We start from the raw sequence: 20,528 nt of genomic DNA on the forward strand, positions 1-20,528 counted from the left end.
TCAGAAAGCATATACAGTAAACACAGTTCCAATATCATTAGCGGGCCTGACCCGGTATTCTCCGGGGCCTCCGCGAATCTTTGCCCCCGATGTGCCGGGTTCCCAACGGCGCGGTTCACTTGTGCTTTTAAAAATTGTGAAACCAGCGTTGTGGTTGTTGAGGGAGAGAGAGCGGGTATAGAAAGTGTCCAACATCGCCATAGTTTGCTGACAGTTGTGCCTCTGGACGGGGGGCTTCTGCCAGGGCTACAGGGAGTAGCGAGGGTGTGGCCAGGAGGTGGGCTATGGGTTTGGAGTGGATGGGCAAGGAACACCATTTCAACAGCCGGAAAGGCAACCATGCAGCTGTACACACTGCTGACAGCCACCCCAGGTGCCCTTTGGACCTAGCCGACCCATCAGCTGTATGGGTGTGCTCCAACACAACCAGTGACATCTTGTTGGTTAGGATGAGTGTGTGTGGGGATTGTAATGTATATATGCGGCTGCAGCTTGTCAGCCTCCCAAGTGTCAAACACAGACCCGGCGAATCTAGAACCGTTTGAAAATCCAGGCCAATATCTTTTGACACTGCTTGAAACAAAAGATCTGACTCCTGTCAGAACCATGCAGAAACTCTGGCTGTATGTCTTCAGAAGCTGTTTCAGCCGGTTTCAGCTCCCCTTCTTCTCAATCAAGTCTTCAGTGCTCTAAAGACTGTTGATCTCTTTTTAACTGAATTGCAGTGAGAGCCAACTGCTTCACTTCTAGTCACAGCTTCATTAAGTTCACAACTGTGTGCTTTCTGCAAAATTCCAGATATCTTAGCTCCACCCAGCAATGACATCAACTTACCCAGCTGAAATCAAATTAAATCCACAGGGAATCCCATATAGCCAAACAAAATTACATTAGCTCAAGCCTTTTACAACTGTTTAATTACACCCCTGGCTCCCAAATTATACTTTCTTTTAAACCATGCTTGCAGCAGTCACACACACTCTAGCCCAGGCTTTTAACCCTTAGTGCACCAAATACCTATAATACAATACATCTGAAATTCCTACATTCATCACATTGGTAAACATTCATTTTCCTAAAATCTAATCTTAATAAGCTGTCCAATTTATACTTAATTTTATTTATTGAATTTATCATTGTTAACACCAAATTGTTTTTAAAAATCTATTTCTATTTTAGCATATCAAAGAAAAATATAAAGAATCATGTAAAGTGTGAAGCTTGATTGGTCATCATTTAAATTCACCATATCACTGGTTGGATGATTGTGTCACTCATTTCCTTGCCTGCCAGCCATCACTTAGAGCTGAACATACCCATGCTGAATTGAATTGAGCTGTAATGATTTTCAGGATGGAGCTGTTGTGATGCAGTATGTTAGAACTTGAAAATGCATCAACCTGGGAAATGGGGAACGGAATGGAAGCTGGATCCTTTCACATGGAGAAATGCCAATCCCTATGTTCCTCAAATGCGCTGACTGATTTGGAAGAAAAAGTCAGAATGAACTCAAAACATTTGGGGTGATTTTGAGCCCATGTTATCTGTCAGGGTAGTGGCGATGCGGGCCCAAAATCTCCTGAGAGTTAGGAACCGAGAACTTGTTTCCTGATTCTCCACGCACCTCGCCCGTGACGTAACATCATTTCAATAAATTTGATTATAATTATAGGGCTTCGCGCAATATGTTTCTCCTCACTGAATATTCACACCTCGCAGACATGTTTACAACAGATTTTTTTAAACGTGAAGCAGTTAAAGGTCAATCCTAGGGTGCTAGGGTGCGATGCCAAGGGGCAGCATCAAGGGAGCCCCCTGCTGCAGAGCTCCATGGGAAGGCTTCCTTTATCTGTGTGGGTGGGATGTTCCCTGTGTACATGGGGGAGGGGGGAGTTGCCCGTGTGTGTGGGTGGGGCATCTCCCTGTGTGGGGGGGCTGTGTTCCTCTTTCTTTAAACTGCAGATCGTGGTGCCCTTTTGAAACCCAATGTTGCTAGCTTTTTCGGACCCGCCTTGCCAGCTTGACGGTTAGGGACAAACCTCTAAGATTATTTTCTTCTAAGTGCAGGACAACATGACAAGAAAAATCTGCTTTGCAACTGATGAGTTGCATGCCATTTTTCTCATTTGAGCCAGCACTTCGAAGAAAAAAAGGAAGATTTCACCAAGAGTCAAGATAGGAGGAAATAGGTTTAGTGACTAAGAACAGGATGAAAAGATGGGTCTATGTTATAACCTGCCTGCTTACCATTGGCTGGGGACTAATGACAATCCCACAATCCTGTGGGAGAATGAGCTTCCCCAATGAGGGGGGGGGGGGATCATTACCACACTGCCTGTATAAATAAAGCTGGCCAGTTTGGAACCAGCCAGGAAGGAGTGAGCAGCAAGCGAAGTTGCTGCTGCTGTTGTATATATATGTTATTGTAAATAAATGTTATTTCTTTGTATTCTTAAAACTCGTGTTGGATTCTTTGTGGCCCTCACAAAACTGGCGACGAGGGTTAAAGTGAATATCTGTCTACACTGCTGAAGCCACCTTCCTGGATTTTTGTTGGATACAGGTTGGAAGTTGTTTTCTATTACACCATGCCTCTGTACGGACATTTGGATGTTTTTGATGCTGCGCTGGAAAGCTGGAACCAATACGCACAACGGATGTGTTACTATTTCCGGGCAAACAACATCACCGAAAATGAGCGCCAGGTGGTCATATTGCTCACCGCCTGCGGCCCGCATACGTTTGGGGTGATTAGGAGCCTTACGTACCCAGCTGCGCCGGACACCAAAACGTTTGATGAACTTGTGAACTTAGTGGGGCAACATTTTAACCCAACCCCGTCCACGATAGTCCAACGTTACCGATTTTATACCACTGAGAGGACCCCAGGAGAATCCCTTGCTGACTTTCTATCCAGGCTACGCAGGATTGCAGAGTACTGTGACTATGGTGAGACCTTGTCAGAAATGTTACGCGACCGTTTGGTTTGCGGTATTAACAATGCGGCCACCCAGAGAAAGTTTTTAGCTGAGCCAACATTGACTTTTCAACAGGCCATTCAAATAGTATTGTCCCAAGAGAGCGCAGAACGAGGAGTGCAGGAGCTACAGGGAATGGAGGTGCATGCCTTGGGGCGCAACCCCTTCTGTCCGAAAACGTCCCCCCGCACTCCTGCGGTACCTTGGGTGAGGCGACGTCCGGATCGACACCAGTGGAGCCTTCTCCAGAACCAATGGATGAGGAGTCATGTCCATGTCACACTTGTAGCCGTCGGCCCCGTCACGGACGCCAGTCCTGGGGGCGCCAGAGGCGCCGTCGTTCCGACCGAAACTGGGACCAGCCCAGGGGCCATACCTTCTATGTGGATGAACCTGCGGCGACTACTCCTGAGGACGTGGAGACGGAGGACGACTGCCTGCAGCTGCATTGTGTGGCAGCTCCCCGAGTGGCCCCCATTAAGGTGACAGTACGGGTCAATGGTCACCCGCTTGAGATGGAGTTGGACACTGGCGCAGCGGTCTCCATGATCGCCCAGAGGATATTCGACCGCATCAAGCTGGGTATACAGACCCTTACATTAACCGACACACAGGCCAGGTTGGCCACCTACACGGGGGAACCATTGGACATTGCAGGAACTACAATGACCCCTGTTGTTTATGGACGCCAGGAGGGCGACCACTTATCGTGGTGTGCAGCCATGGGCCCAGCCTGTTGGATCAGGACTGGTTGCGCCATTTGCGGTTACGGTGGCAGCACATCCTCCAAACAGTTTCTGGCGGGTTGACTGAGGTGCTAAGACGATACCCAGATGTATTCCAGCCCGGTTTGGGGAAAATAAAAGGGGCCGTAGCCCGTATCCAAGTTGAACCAGGAGCCATGCTTTCCAGGTGCGCCCGGTGCCTTACGTCTTGCTCGAGAAGGTAGAAGTGGAGCTCACTCGTTTGGAGACTTTAGGTATTATCAGGCCTGTCTTTTTCGCTGACTGGGCAGCACCAATTGTACCTGCAATGAAGCCAGATGCCAGTTTGCTTGTGCAGTGACTATAAACCTACAGTGAATACGGCTTCCTGACTCGACCGATATCCAATGCCTCGCATAGAGGATCTCTACGCGAAGCCTGCAGGCGGACTCTCGTTCACAAAATTAGATATGAGTCATGCCAACCTACAGTTGGAGCTGGACCCTGCCTCCCGACCATATGTAACGATTAATACACACCGGGGCCTGTATGAATATACACGGTTGCCCTTTGGAGTATCCTCTGCCTGCGCTATTTTTCAACGCGTTATGGAGGGCATTTTGAGAGGTTTACCGCGTGTCGCTGTCTACTTAGATGACGTTTTGATCACTGGGACGTCGGAGCAGGAACATTTGGAAAATCTGGAGGCTGTCCTTAGACGCTTTTCGGAGGCTGGAGTCCATTTATGTCGCACAAAATGCGTCTTTCAGGGGAAGGAAGTAGTCTACCTGGGTTATCGGGTGGACCATGAAGGTTTGCACCCCGTCGCAGAGAAGGTGCGTGCGATTCAACAGGCCCCCGCCCCGAGTGACATTTCGCATCTTTGTTCTTTTCTCGGCCTCGTAAACTATTACGGGAAGTTCCTCCCCAATCTGGCAACTACGCTGGCCCCATTGCACCTTCTGCTAAAGAAAAATCACACCTGGGTCATTGGGGTCAGAAGCAAGAAACCGCTTTCCGGCGGGTAAAACAACAATTGTCGTCGTCTGGGTTACTAACCCACTATGATCCTGGAAAGCCTTTGCTCGTCACATGTGATGCATCCCCGTATGGTATTGGGGCCGTCCTGTCCCACAAGATGGAGAACGGGGCCGAGCGGCCGATAGCTTTCGCCTCCCGCACATTGACTACAGCGGAAACAAAGTACGCGCAGATCGAGAAGGAGGGCCTGGCAGTGGTCTTTGCGATGAAACGTTTCCACCAGTACGTGTATGGCCGCCACTTCACTATCGTGACTGATCATAAGCCTCTGCTGGGAATTTTCAGAGAGAATAAGCCAATACCGCCCATTGCTTCCGCACGGATCCAGCGCTGGGCTTTGTTGCTCGCTGCATTTGAGTATTCTCTGGAGCACAAACCAGGAACGCAGATAGCGAATGCCGACGCACTGAGCCGATTGCATTTATCGACTGCCCCATGTCGACCCCCACAACCGGTGAGGTGGTTGCAACCCTAAATTTTATGGACACCTTGCCTGTCACGGAATCACAGAGCCGTGAGTGGACCCAGATGGAGCCAGTCCTGTCAAAGGTTCGGCACATAGTCCTGTATGGTGGGCAGCATAGACAGCTCCCAGGCGAGATGCGGGCATTTTCCTCCAAGCTGTCAGAATTCAGCGTGGAAGACGGCATCCTCTTGTGGGGGACGCGTGTGATTGTCCTGGAAAAAGGACAGGAGCTGATACTAAGAGACTTGCACAATGGGCATCCAGGCGTGACCAAAATGAAAATGTTGGCCCGGAGTTATGTCTGGTGGCCAGGCCTCGACACCGACATTGAGAAGGTGGCCCAAAACTGCTCCATTTGCCAGGAGCATCAGAAGCTTCCGCCGGCCGCGCCCCTACATCACTGGGAATGGCCAGGGCGACCTTGGGCACGCTTGCATGTGGATTTCACCAGCCCTTTTCAAGGATCCATGTTCCTTCTATTAATCGATGCCCAGTCTAAATGGCTAGAGGTGCATAAGATGGTAGGCACAACGTCCTGCGCAACAATTGAGAAGATGCGTTTGTCTTTCAGTACGCATGGCCACCCCGAGGTGCTGGTCATGGATAACGGCACTCCATTCACAAGTGAGGAGTTTGCAAGGTTCATGAAGATGAACGGCATACGCCATATCCGCACTGCCCCTTACCACCCGGTTTCAAATGGGTTGGCGGAGCACGCAGTGCAGACATTCAAACAAGGCCTAAAGAAGCAGTCTTCCGGGTCAATGGGCACGAGACTGGCTCGCTTTTTGTTTTCGTATAGGACCACCCCCCATGCGGTGACTGGGGTAGCTCCCGCAGAACTCCTAATGGGCCGAAGACTTTGCACCCGCCTTAGCATGGTTTTCCCGGACATTGGCGCAAAAGTATGCCACACACAAGAACGGCAGGGACAGGGATTTTCTTGGCATCGGCCGATTCGGCAGTTTGCGCCCGGTGACCCAGTGTTCGTTTGGAATTTTGCTGGTGGTGCCCAGTGGGTCCCTGGCGTAATCTTTCGCCAAACGGGCCCTATATCTTACCAGGTGCAAGCCCAGGGTCGTCTCCAGCGCAAACATGTAGACCACGTTCGGTCCAGAAGACTATCCCTTCCAAAGATTCCCTGCCCCCGGAGCTCATTTCTACAGCCACAGAGACCAGACACAATGGAAAGTAGCCCTCACAATCTTCCTCTGGTGCCTCACTCGAAGCCTGCGCAGGTCGTTACAGAACCGCGTGGAGATAGAGACGCCATGATGACGGAGGCAGCAGACTGTGACTCCGTGATGGAGACACAGGACGCATCAGAGGGGGAATCCTCGGGCCTACAGGCCGTGGATGTACAACCGTTACGCCGTTCATCACGGAAACGCCGATCTCCGTCTCGTTACATGCCGCCCAATCCAGCGTCATGTGCAAATGGTGTCCGGCCTGCGGCAAAACGAGTCCGACGCCCTCCTTCGCCAGGGTCTTCGGTGGATTCCATGGACTTTGGGGGGGAAGGGATGTTATAACCTGCCTGCTTACCATTGGCTGGGGACTAATGACAATCCCACAATCCTGTGGGTGTATGAGCTTCCCCAATGAGGGAGGGGGGGGGGGTGTATAAATCATTAGCAGGCTCCCTGTATAAATAAAGCTGGCCAGTTTGGAATCAGCCAGGAAGGAGTGAGCAGCAAGCGAAGTTGCTGCTGCTGCTGTATATCTACGTTATTGTAAATAAATGTTATTTCTTTGTATTCTTAAAACTCGTGCTGGATTCTTCATGGCCCTCACAAAAGTCTACCAAGCAAGTTCTGTTCTTGAATATTGTTGGAGCTCTAGGCAGTGAACAATATTCCATCACAGTCCTGATTTGTGCCTTGTAAATGAGGAGTCAAGAAGAGAGTTACTCGCAGCAGAGTTCCCTGCCTCTGCTCTGTTCCTGTAGCCACAGTATTTATATGACTAGTCCAGTTTAATTTCTAGTCAATGGTAACCCCCAAGCTGTTGTGGTGGAGGATTCAGCAATGATAGTACCATTGAGTGTCAAGGGGAGATGATTAGATTCTTTCTTGGAGATGATCATTGTCAGGCACTTGTGTGGCACAAATATTAGTTGCCAATTATCAGCCCAAGCCTGAATGTTGTTCAGGACCTGCTGCACATGGACACAGACTGCTTCAGTATCTGAGGAGTCATGAATGTTACTGAACATTGTGCAATCAGCAGTAAACATCTACACTGGCCTTATGTGGAGGGAAAGTCAGCAGGAGACGAAGGTGATTGGGCCTCAGACTACCCTGAAGAACTCCAGCAGCCATAGCCTGGGGCTCAGATGATTGGCCTTCAACAACCAGAACTATCTTCCTTTATGCTAGATATGATGCCAATTAGTGAGTGTGTTTTTCCTTGATAGCCATTGACCTCAGTTTTGCTAGGGCTTCTTGATGCCACATTTGATCAAATGCTGCCTCAATGTCAAGAACAGTAACTCTAACCTCAACCCGGGTTCAACTCTTTTGTCCATGTTTTGGACCAAGGCCAACAGAAGACACGAAGTCAGGAGTGACCCTGGAAGAACTCAAACTAAGCACTGGGTGAATAGGTAATTACTGTGTCAGTGCCCCTTGGCCACACTGTTGATATCTTTCATCACTTTGCTGATGAACAAGAGTAGAGTGATGGGACGGTAATGGGCCAGATTAGGTTTGTCCCGCTTTGTGTGGACAGGACATACCTGGACAATTTTCTACATTGTTGAGTAGATGTCAGTGTTGTAGCTGTACTGGAACAGTTTGGCACTGGATGTGACTAGTTCTGGAGCACAAGTCTTCAATACCACTTCTGGGGTATTGTCAGGGCACAAAGCCTTTGCTGCATCCAGTACCTTCAGCCAGGGGCAGCACTGGTTAGTGGGGAAAATGTGACATATCATGCATTCATTTCCACTTTTGCCTCATTCAGGGTATGATTGCATATAGGGTTATGTCACTTGACGCCATTCAGGAGCTCGATTTTACCTAATCCGAGCCTGGAAACACTATGCACAACTCTGGCATTCATATCATTGGCCTATTGAAATCAGCATATACCAGGTATCTTCCTGACAGATAACCAGCAAAGAATCCAAATGTTTTTTGTTGGTGAGTGAAGGTCGTGCGAACATACAGAACAAATGCTATTCAAAATAAGTACGAACCTTTCATAAATATCTTCAGAATTGTGGCGTTGTACTTGATGAAATTAACCTGCTTCTCAGAAGACAAAATTTGCACTTTGTAGGCTGCAAAAACAGAATCAGTTTCAATACGTTTTAATATTAATATATTCTTGAGACACATGGGGAACTACGTTCTTGCATTTGTGTCACTTAAATTTGAATCCAGTTAAATCAAGAGGGTTGAAGGTGTATCATCCACATTGCTGTTGAATGGATATTGTCATGTTGAGGGCTTAAGGAACAGCTTCAGTTCTTTGATCAGTTGATCCAAAATTATAGTCAAACACTGCCACATTACCTGTAGAAGCATACAGGCAGTGCCAATTGACACCTGATCATCTCCGGAGAAATCATTGCAGACTCAGAGTTTTATTGGATATAAAATCTTAATTAAGCTGAAGAAAAAAAATTTTAGCTGCAGAGATGTGCAATTTGATAATGGTCATTGCACATTCTCATGATTACAAACCTGGATCAAACTAAGAACCTAAGTAACATAAGTTGAAACGGCTTAAATCCAGTCACAAGAGGATATTGGTGTAAAAAACCATACTGCCAAGGAAAAGTGCATGGGAAATTATATTGTGATGCTGGGAAAGTAGGGACTTTTGGGAGTGAGAGAGGGGTATTTTGGGGCAACAAGAATATATGAGGAGAGTAGTGCATTGCATCTTAACAGGGCCACATCCAATGAGAGTTTTTAAAGTTGTGACAGTCATGATACAAAAAGCAGAAACGACAAAATTCTGCAGTGCTGTACAGACAAAGTAATAAAGTAAAATCGAGAAAATCAGTGAACCCAAACAATTTTTGTTTCTGCCAAATGGCTTGGAAAGCGTAAAAATGGCAACCAGGGGATATTCACAGTAATTTCATTGCAGTGTTAATGAAAGCTTACTTGTGACACTAATAAAGATTATTATTATTAAATGTTCTCTTTTTGAATAGTAGCTTTGTAACGTAGGTGCTAAATAATAGATATTTTTCATCATAGAAATAAGCAGACACTGAACATTTCAAAATACTTACCATAAACTGCCCCTTTATTGCATGCAGCTTTGTGTTTTTCCTGGATATTGAGAGATATATCTAACGGTGGCCGCATTTCACTGCACTCAGCTGAACCACGGAGGAAAATTTAAAAAAAAATCTTATTGTAAACAAATTAAAGAAATATTACACAAGAAATATTAGCGCGATCCTTTTTACAATACTAAGTACAAATAATTTAACTTTATCCAGAATATGCTTCAAACAAGAATTTTAAGTTAAATATTCAATTTAATTTGGAATAAAACATGCTAAGTTGTATAAATGATTTAAAATCTTCATTCGCATTGCAGTCTTTTCATACATCACAACATACAACAACTATTAAATGTAAAACAGGATCCTATTAGTGGCTTGTAGAAGTAAATGAAAAATAATTAAGCAGAAATCTAATTTATGTAAATAGGAAATGGAACTAATTCTTAATTTTCTTCACATTAAGGTGCCGTGGTTTGTTCTATGGACTCCATGGCTAGAATGTTGTGCTTCCTTGCCAGTAGACCTTCAGGTGGTGAGGAAGTGAGAAATTGAAGGAACGGAATTCCCTCTGGGTTCATACCTGCCCCGACCATGCAACAATTTTACACTGCGGCAGGCAATCCCTCAGACAGGAAATCCGCCCTTGCCTAAATTGAGGCCCTTAAGTGGTCAATTATTGGTCACTTCAGGGCTCTTTCACCCAGCTTCAATTTTTAGGTTGGCGGTAGGATTGCCCTTGCAGGCGGAAAGCCCAAAAATGAACGGACTTAGATCTCAGGCTGGAAGGGAGAAAATGGTGGGACTTTCAACAGAAGGCCCCTTCTGAAGTTGGGCATCCACCCCTTATGATCCTCATCCCATCCCCGGCCTCTCCCCTGAGACCCCGCCGCCCCCTTTGCACTCAGGCCTTCCCTTTCCTTCCCACCCTGGGACCCCTTGAACTTACCTTGGCCTGCAGAGGCTGGACTTACTTTCAGGCATCCTCATGCTCTTTTCGCTGAAGGGACTGAAGAGCTACAGGCCAATCGGACTGGCTGGCAGCTCTCTAAGGCGGGACTTCCTCCTGACTAAGGGGGAAGATGTCCCATCTGCAGCCGCTTAATCAGTGGCGGACTTTCAATGAAATACATGTTGCATCAGCGCAGGACCCCGGCCAATGGGGGAGGGGGGGGGTGCATATGGAGAGGTGGTTGTGGTGGGAACACCAATCAAAGCCTTGGTAGCTCGAAATTTGCTGATAGGGGCCTATCAGCAGGCAATACAGAACAACATTTGGCTCTGATTGGTGAACTTCCCTTAAGAGCAAGAAAGCAGTTTGGCAGACGTCAGGAGAAGGTGTAGACTTAGATCAGTTCGGACATGGATCTCCTGAATTGGTGTGAAGTTTCTGAACTTTCATTGAGTAAAGGTGCAAAGCAGCAGCCAGGTTTCTGGCACGCAGTCTCAAGGGCAGCCTGAGGCAAAAGTGAGGTCGCTGACCAAATGTTGGGGTGTGAGCCTGCTACGGCTTCAGCAAGGTGGGAAGATGGTGCTGGCCAACATCCATCAAGGGGACCTCCAGGCTGAGGAAAGTGGATGGGTAACCAACCAAAAGGAAGAGGCCACCAGGCCATGTAGCCAGCAGCAGCAGCCAGTCAAGACCGTATACGGTCGTCAAGGGTTGGAGGCTCGATGCCCGGCCACCCAAGCAAGGGTCAAGAGGTGAGCAAAGCAACAGTTGGGAGGTGCGAAGGCCAGCCAAGCACTACCGTTGTGTCTTGGAAATCGTGGAGCAGCAGCCAGTGTGCCTGCGGAACTCGGCCAGAGCCAGTGGCCAGCCAGGCAGTGCTGAGAGTGAGGGAGCTGGGCAGCAATCAACACGTTCTTTCTTCTTGTTGTTTGTGCATGTTGGATTTACTGCCTATTTTGGTGTCAGCAATTTCTCTCTCTTATCGATTGCGGTGTCTTTTATAACTCCCACTTGCCTTGACCATCTATCGGCATCACAACTTTCCCAGATTATTGCCAGCAGCCAGTTACTCTGGCAGGAATTTGGCCGTGTACTCAGGCTCATCCTCACACCAATTCTTCTCACAATTTACGAACACCAACTCATAAACTTTGTTTAATTCATCGCTGTTTTTGAGCTGCTTAGACAATCGGCTGTTTTTGCTTAAGGAGAAAATTCTGAAAACTTGTTTGTGAATCGTCGAAATTAAGACAGACCATCCCCAGTCAATAGGAAGAGACACTGTGGCTGGGATTCTCCGGACAGATTTCTAAGTGTGGTAGCGAGCGGGAACTGCTGCGAGCTTCCCACGCTTGGCCCAGCGAGACAGCAACGCTATTCAACGTTAATTGGTCCACATATCAAGGCCCCACGGCTTCTCATCACAACTGAAGGCTCGCCAGCCGATTCGCCGGCACCATGATCGCCAGCCTCATGCTAACAAGGTCGAGCAACACTTAAACAGCTCTTGCACAGCCAACCCCAGCCAGCTTGCAACAATGGTGCCCAGGTGACCGGCCCTAAGATTCGAGGATACAGATCTGGCCGGCTCCTAGACACAGTGAAGGCCAGGAGGGATGTCCTGTTCCCCCGAGGGTCCTGGAGGGTCAGTCACAGGGCAGCCAATGCTGCCTGGAATGAGGTGGCGGCAGCTGTGAGCACCGGGAGTGTGACCAGGAAGACTGGCCTCCAGTGCAGAAAGAAGGCCAATGACCTACAATGGGCAGCAAGAGTGAGTAGACATCAACGACCCACCCCCCCCCGTACCCTTCTGCCCCCCCCAACTCTCCAACCCTCCTTCCACCCTCCCCTCTCCCTTCAACCCTCCCAACTCTTCCTTCACACACCCCCTCCCACCACTATGAACCACATGTGTGACTAATGATGCCCTCTCTGTGTCTCCTGAGGAAAAGCTCTCTCACAATCATTGGGAGAGGGCCCAGACTGGTGGTGGGGTGCCTCCTTCAAGGAACAGGCCCTGGAGGTGACTGAGGTGGCCGAGGACAGAGCGGTCATCAACGCGGAGTCTGGCGAATGCCTCAGAGGTGAGAAACTACCGGGCTCCACCCGAAGGCCTGTCAAACGTGAGTTGTTATTGCCTTACTGACTGACCAATCCCTCCCACTGACCACATGTCCATTCTCCCGCAGGTCCTCCAGCTGACGGCTCTGGCCCATCCCGGGTGGCCCCTCTCCAGCTTCCCAGGAGACCACCTCTGAGGGTAGCTCTGAGGAAGACACGATCAAGGCGCCACAGCTGTCAACTGCACCCTCCACCAGCACAGATACACACACCTCAGTGGGAAATGTTAATGGTCAGGCTTCTGGGGCTCAATCTGGTGAACACTACACAGCTGCTGGAGGCAGGAACCTCCAGGCGAGACAGCAGTCGGAGGTCTGCTGGGTTGCAGGACCCAGCTGGGTCCTAGCCTGATGCTGAGCCTGTGAAAGAGGTCATCCCGGAGCTGATGATGGAGATGATAGGAAGCGGTCAGGACATTCAAAGGGAGTTGTCAGCGACACTCCAGCAGATCTATAGCTGATTGGAAGAGTCTCAGAGGCTATGGGAGCAGGACAAGTCGCCGGCAATGCGTAGCACCGAGGCCAACACCGCTAGGGTGCCGACCGCAGGGAAGAGTCTGGTGCACGATGATGGTACCATTAGTGGAGGTGTCCAAGGTGTTGCACAGTGGGCGAGAGCCATGGTTGAGGGTCGCGACAGTATGTCTGCCTCGCTCTCTCCAGGCATCCCCTCCTCCCCGGACACTTGTTCATAACGTCAACTGGACCAGACGCTGGTCCCCTCCCCATGGCACTCACGCACCCTCCAGCCGTGGACATGGAACTGGGTCCAATCCCCTGGGCGTTCGGGTGTTGGCTGCTGCATGTGTGGCGTTGCCTCCCGCACTGTTCAGGCACAGTGTCCATGCATCAAGATGTGATTGGGATGCTAGGCAATGACTCCAACATGCTACATGGCCTGCCTACCCACAGGAATGCACTTGGGTTTTGTGAAGTGCTCAATTAACTACGATTGCCAATTCCCTATTAGCAATAGATTTTAGCCGCATGGCCAGAGGCCTCGGCTGTCGATGGGGGTTATGGGTGGTCAGTGGAGCAGACTGGCAGGGACAAAGGATGCCCCCGGAACGGGTACACAGGGTCCAGGAGTTGGTATGGTGCTGTTGCGTGCAGTTGCCCCCTGGTTGCAATCCCAGCACCTCTTTCCCACCCTCCCATGGTAGCTCACCCCTGTGGAGGGTCCTCCACCCTCTGTCACGCACTGGGGTGACAAGCCCAGTGCCCCCAGGCTCTTTGCATGTGAGCAAAGATGGCTACTCAGCGCCTCGGGCCCCTGCAGCAGCCCTTCCACGAGGTTTGTGAAAAGAATAATATTAATAATAATCGCTTATTGTCACAAGTAGGCTTCATTGAAGTTACTGTGAAAAGCCCCTAGTCACCACATTCCAGCGCCTGTTTGGGGAACCTGGTACGGAAATTGAACACGTTCTGCTGGCATTGTTCTGCATTACAAGCCAGCTGTTTAGCCCACTGTGCTAATCAGCATCAGAGTGACCTCTTGCTGGGGAGGCCGATGAATCACGAGAGGCCATTGGATATGGGGTGGCTCCCATTAATTGTATGGAAATAGGCCTTAATTGGTGATAAATGGTTTCTCGGCATGCTACGGTGAGATCCCGATTTCGCCTACAGGAGCAGGCCGATTGCATCACAAACTCTTTGGCGCCTGGTGTGGTTCTCCTTTTTGGCCTCTCCCACTATTCACCGGCCTTGTTTCACTCGAGCGAGAGAGCAACGAGGTTGGTGGATCGCACCCTATGAATCTGACAGTCAAAAATGCAGGAAGTTGAACGTGAGGCAAGAGGACGAAGAAGGCAAAGAGACAGCTTGGCACTTTACTTTTAAAAGTTTGAAGTATTGCTCAAACTGCTTAACAACATCCACAAAACATTTTGGTGACTTGTCTGATGACTTCGACCTGTTGATTTCCGGAGACAACACGGCCGGATTCTCCAAGCCCGCGCCAGGTCGGAGAATCGCCAGTGATGCTGGAAATTCCCGCCACGCCACTCCGAAGCCGGGACGCGATGATCCAGTGAGAATCGCTGCCAGTTGCGCACCCGCGCCGTCGACAGCCGTTCCCAATGGCCCCTGCGGCGATTCTCCGTGGTCGACCGGCCGAGTTCCCGCCGAGTTCCACCGGCGTGGTTCCAACCTGGTACCACCTGGCGGGAGCTTGGACCCGCGGCAGCGATGGCCGTCCTGGAGGGGAGGTGGGGGGATCAGACTCCGGGGGAGCCTGCATGAAGGCCAGGCCTGTGATTGGGGCTACCGATCGGCTGGCCCGCGCGATCTGGGGGGGTCCTACCTCCTTCCGCGCGGGCCCGCTGTGTCGCTACGCCATGTTGCGTGCCGCGGAAACGGCCACCACGCGCATGCACGGACCCGTGCCGGTTGTGCAGGGCCACATATCGGTGCCGGGGCAGCGCGGAGCACTCCAGCGCCGTGCTGGCCCCCTGAATCGCTGGACCAAGAAGCCCTTGATGCCGGCGTGAAACACTCCGGTGTTTACGCCGGCGTCAACACTTGGCTGGAATTTTGGAGAATCCCGGCCCACATCTCCTGAAAAACTTGAACAAGATGTGGACTCTGAAATAGGAATGGAACTACAAGATACTGCTCAAGCTCATTGTTCTGCTGCTGGAGTGAGGGAAGAAACTTACCCTGAAAACACTGCCTTATGGCCAAAATCAGTTCCATTGGGTATGATTGAATATTTTGAAGTAAATAGGCCAGAGAACATAGGTAACATGGAATATTTGAGAAAAAACTTTGAAGTTCGAGGCCAAAAGCAGTTCAGAAGTCTTCATGAGTCTTATTTTATGAGGGTGAAGAGAAATGTAATGATGGAAAGAAGAAATTAGTTGATTTTTTTGGATATGTCTACTATTAGGTTTGCAAATTGTTGCCTGACCCTGACTTCGCCTACAGGAGCAGGCAGATTGCATCACAAACTCTTTGGCGCCTGGTGTGGTTCTCGTTTTTGGCCTCTCCCGCTGTTCACTGGCCTTGTTTCACTCAAGCGAGAGAGCAACAAGGTTGGTGAATCACACCTTATGAATCTGAGAGTCAAAAACAATCATATGTCGACGGGTAACTGGACGGGTAACATATGTAACTGGAGAAATGTTGGAACAGGTATTGTTGATTATGAAATTTCCAAAAGTCATATTAAGGCTATGAAATGAAATGAAATGAAAATCGCTTATTGTCACAAGTAGGCTTCAAATGAAGTTACTGTGAAAAGCCCCTAGTCGCCACATTCCGGCTCCTGTTCGGGGAGGCTGGTACGGGCTATGTGTGCATTTGTTCAAAGATGGAGGGTGGGATTCTCCCGCTGCACCTGCTCTGCAACCGGAAATTCCCACCCAAGGTCAATGGACCGTTACATGGTCCGCATCCCGCCTGCAATGATCTTGCGGCAGGCGGGACGGAAGAATCCAGCCCATAAATTATCTGGAAGAATTAATTCTGTGCTATTGGCTCAGTCTGAAAGAGAGTGCACTTATTAGAGGAAAGTGCGGAGACGTGTTGTTTCCACAGTCAAACTGCTGTTTTTCCTGGGACTATTGCTAAGAGGACATGATGAGTCAGTGTCAAGTCAAAGAGATAATTTTTTAGCCCACCTTGAATATCTCCGTGAATTTGACGAGCTTCTCAAAGAGCATTTGAAAAGTGATCAATATCGTGGCTCAGGGAAGACCAACCTTTTAACGCACAGAACCTACGATGACTTCATCACTATAATGGCAGAGCGGCTCAGAAACCAATTCACTAATGAAGTCAACGATATTCAATACTATTCCATAATAGATTCCACACTAGATGTGAATCATGTGGACAAATTAACATTAATTTTAAGATATATGACTAGTGGTGGGGGAGTTGTAGAGTGCTTTCTCTGTTGTGTCCAGCCACAATCTCACACTTCCGAGTGTCTGGAGACAATGATTTTGGGTATTGTGAGGTTCGCTCTGTACACTACCTTCAGCTGTATCATCCCCAGCCTCGCACACAAAGTCGAGGCATTTACCCTCCGTAACACCTCACACCACAAACCCCCCTGCAGCACCACCTCCAACTCTTCCCCCCGCTTCACCGTAACCCTGTCCATAGACACCCCATCCTCCTCCAAGATCCTCCCGTAAAATGTCAAGCCAACCCCCGTCTCCAAACCCCATGCCAACAGCACCACTTCCAACAACAAGGAGGCAGGCGTTATCGGGAAGGTCAGGAAGACCTTCCTCGCAAAGTCCCGCACCTGCATATACCTAAATCTTTCACCCCGCACCAGCGCAAACCTCTCACCCAACTCCTCGAAATTCACAAATCACCCTCTCAGAAACAAACCCTTCATTTCCTTAATCCTCTTCTCTTCCCATCCCCGAAACGTTGCATCCAACCGCCGTGGCGTGAACCTATGATTCCCCCTGATCAGCATCCTCCCCAGCCCAGCTCCCAACCTAAAATGCTGTCTGAACTGCCTCATGATCTTCAATGTGGCCACCAACATCAGACTCATCGTATACTTCCATAGGGTCAGCGGGAGAAGCACTGTTGCCACCGCCTGCAACCCTGACCCCCTATATGAGCCCACCTCCAACCTCACCCATATAGCCCCCACTCCCTGCTCCAACCTGAACTTTCTCTGCATTTGCCGCAGACAATAATACAACAAAGAGACTGAACTTTGTCAATATATAGGAATGCTTATAACATTCAGAGAAACTACGTTTGAAATCGGAAGGAAGCTTCTTAGCAGAGTAGTTTGAAAAGTACAAAATCGCTGTTTTTGCTGTTTTGTGGAACCATAATTATTGTTGTCAGCAAATCACTGCAGAATGTTGATACAACTTTATTGAATGTTTACAATTGTCAGCCTCAGTTAGAAGTTTTGACATGTAAGTTAAAATGACTGTACCTAGTGGAACCAGAGTACTAACATTAACAAAGAATACAGATTCCTCTGATGATGAGAGGCGTACAAGATACAGGAAGTTATTTTTTGATGAAATTAAAGACAATGAAATCACTTGAAAAAGGAAAGAGAAGAGAAGCTGATCGTTGAGACTGTTGATGTTATTTGTGACACAACAGTGGTGGAATTGCAGAGTTGAAGCTAATTGAGCTGTCAAATTACTTTGTGTGCTTTTCAACAAAAGTTTGGATGAGAATGCTAAGAGCCGCTGAATTCTATCAGGAGGCATAGACACAAAGGTTTTGAAGATGAAGTGAAACATTTCATCGATAACGATGAGCTCTGTGCTTTGAGATCACCAGCTGATTTGTACAGACTTGTACATGATGGTTTGTAGGCAACTCTTCCAAATGTGGAAACATTTCTGAAGATCTTTTTAATAATACCTGTCAAAAATGTTTCAGGTGAACGTTCATTTTCTTTATTGAAAATAGTGAAAAATTATCTACAACGTACGATGAGTCAGGAACATTGGACAAGTTCAACTACTGACAATTGAAAATGCATCCTTACAAGAATTTACCGAAGATGATGTGATTGATGATATTGTAAAGACAAATTGCAGAAGAAAAGCCCTATAGCTTGCCATGGACTGCAAGCTACCGATATTCTCCAGTTTAAATTCTGTACTTCAAGTGAGTACACATGCTGGTCTGATATACGGGCTCGTGGTCACATGCAGACAGTTGTAATCGGTAAGTAACCGCCATCTCCCATCGATCTTTATTGGCCTCCGGAAAATTTCTTCTTACTCTTCTGATAAATAAAGAATGTAACCCCACCAGACACTTGCCAGCAAAGCCACTGATATTAAACTGGAATTGGAAATTCCACTTCATTAGCGTACTTGCTCCTTCACTGGACTTTTTCTGGCTCATTCTGTCCTGCATTGGCCTGTGCTGCAGTCACGTCATCGCCTGATTTCTCCGTCGCATTGCTCATCAGGCAGTTTGCTCGCCTCAGGACACAGATTTCATCTACAGTGGCATGCTGACAACAGGTAGGCTTTCAATTTATCAATTAGTCGTCTTCTTATTCTTGGGCTAACCCTCAGGGTCAAGGATGACATGCTTCCACTCCAGCTGAATAGTCCAATCCTGGATCGACAGACTCTGCCAGAGGTTTGGTATGTGGTGGCTGATGTGTTGGGTGGGACACTCTGGATTCTGCGCTCTCTTTCCACTGTTTATGCTTGGCCTCTGCGTTCTCCACCCTGCATCGCTCAAGGTGATTGGCACCTTTGTGGAAGCTTCATCTCCAGTTTGTGCGTTCCAAGGCAAACGATTCCCACATGTCGATGGGGATGTTGCATATATTTAGGGAGGCTTTCAGAGTGTCCTGGTAGTGTTTTCTCTGCCCTCCAAGAGTGGAACACTTGTTTCAGGAATCTTGAGTCGGGCATGCGGGCAATGTGGCTAGCCCGTTGCAGCTGGTTGAGTGTGACCGATGCCTCGATGCTGGGGATATTGGCCTGGGAGAGGACGCTCATGGTACACCCAGCCTGCCAGAGGATTTGCAAGATTTTGTGGAGGCAATGTTGGTAATATCTCTCCAAGGATTTGTGGTGTCTACTGTACTTTGTCCATGTTTCTGATGCATACAGGAGGATGGGGGACCACAGCTGCAGACCATGAGCTTAGTGCTGGATTTGGGTCTCAGGGGAAGGGGGGGGGGGTGCAGTTTTGTGTGACAGGAGCGGGCTAGTGGAGGACCTTTGTTTTCTGGATGTTTAATCTGAGGCACATTCTCTCATATGCTTCAGTAAATGCGTCAACGATGGTATGGAGCTTGGCATCAGTGTGCGCGCACACAGGCATCATCAGAGCTGGGGTGGTCTTGGTTCTGACCTGAAGGCGTTGGAGTTAAACAGTTTCCCACTTTCCATTGGGCCTCTTGATGGGCGGAAGCCGTACTGAGACTCAGGGAGGAGCTCTTCAGCCACTGGGAGGAGGCAGTTGAGGAGTATTCTTGCGATGACTTTTCCCGGGGCGGTGAATAGGGAAATCACTCTATAATTTTCGCAGTAGAACCTGTCTTCTTTCTTGAAGATGGCCACAATTAAGGTGTCTCTGAGATCACCCAGCATGCTCTCTTCCTGTTAATTAGTACAGGCTTATTGATGTTGCATGTTAACGAGCACCGCAGCAGCCTGTCAAGCAGTAATTTTGGGTGTCTGTGCCTTACATTGTGTGAGCTGAAGGTGGGCGGGGTCAGGAGGGCATTGAGGTCATTTGGGGTGGGGCTCAACATCATTGTGGGCAGGGCTTGACATCATTGGGGCGGGGCTTGACATCATTGGGGCGAGGCTCAGCATCATTGTGGATGGGGCACAATGTCACTGGTGGGGGCTCAATACCACTGGGGGCGGGGATCAACATTACCAGGGGGCAGGGTCTGCACTTAACGATCATTTAGTGTGAAATGGCTGCGCGCACTTGGAATTGTTGGGAATGTGTACCCCGCCAACTCTTCGGATGGCAGGAAGCAAGACCCTGCCATCCTAAAAAAATAGGCCTATTTTTACATATAGTTTCCGAGATAATAGTTGTAAATATAGTCAACCAAATGAGACAATTTTTTTTTACCTTTCATACATTTACATTCATCTCCACTGCAGAGCTTCAAAAGCTTTTCATCTCCAGTTGGATTGTAAAGGATAGTGCATCTTCTATCTACAGAAATAAAACAAATGAGATTTCAGATTTAATATGTTTTAGTATCATTCTGATTAATGTTATCCTGACTGAATATGTGAATCTATTATGTCATGACTAATGAATTAATTTCATATTAGGAACTCTTTTAGGTATCTATCATTCCCTCATCAAGCTCCTTGATCACCAAATATTATTACATTTAACAGCATCAATAAACAGTAAAAATAGTTAAAAGATGTTGCAGGTAATTGGAATATGCAATTAAGGGTTTCATGACCCAGTTAATTTCACTGATCGCTGGATTCATTTAAAATCCCCATTGAAATTGTAAAATAGCATGACAGCATTCTGGGTCACCACTCTTTCATCAAGTCACTACAACAGAT

At 48.4% G+C, this 20,528-nt stretch overlaps 1 protein-coding gene across 3 annotated transcripts in view; it reads right to left on the reverse strand.

Annotated features, from left to right (window-relative positions):
• c5 (complement component 5) overlaps positions 1-20,528 on the reverse strand; it is a 223,942-nt gene that overhangs the window by 3,812 nt on the left and 199,602 nt on the right. For all 3 annotated transcript variants that reach the window (XM_072488563.1, XM_072488561.1, XM_072488562.1), the window contains 3 exons: positions 20,071-20,157; positions 9,439-9,528; positions 8,389-8,472 (listed from right to left, as the gene is read on the reverse strand). In XM_072488563.1, coding sequence (XP_072344664.1) covers positions 8,389-8,472; positions 9,439-9,528; positions 20,071-20,157 — 261 coding nt within the window. The remainder of the gene's footprint in view (positions 1-8,388; positions 8,473-9,438; positions 9,529-20,070; positions 20,158-20,528) is intronic.

The sequence above is a fragment of the Scyliorhinus torazame genome, chromosome 22 (assembly GCF_047496885.1).
Source record: "Scyliorhinus torazame isolate Kashiwa2021f chromosome 22, sScyTor2.1, whole genome shotgun sequence".
NCBI classification, from domain to species: domain Eukaryota; kingdom Metazoa; phylum Chordata; class Chondrichthyes; order Carcharhiniformes; family Scyliorhinidae; genus Scyliorhinus; species Scyliorhinus torazame.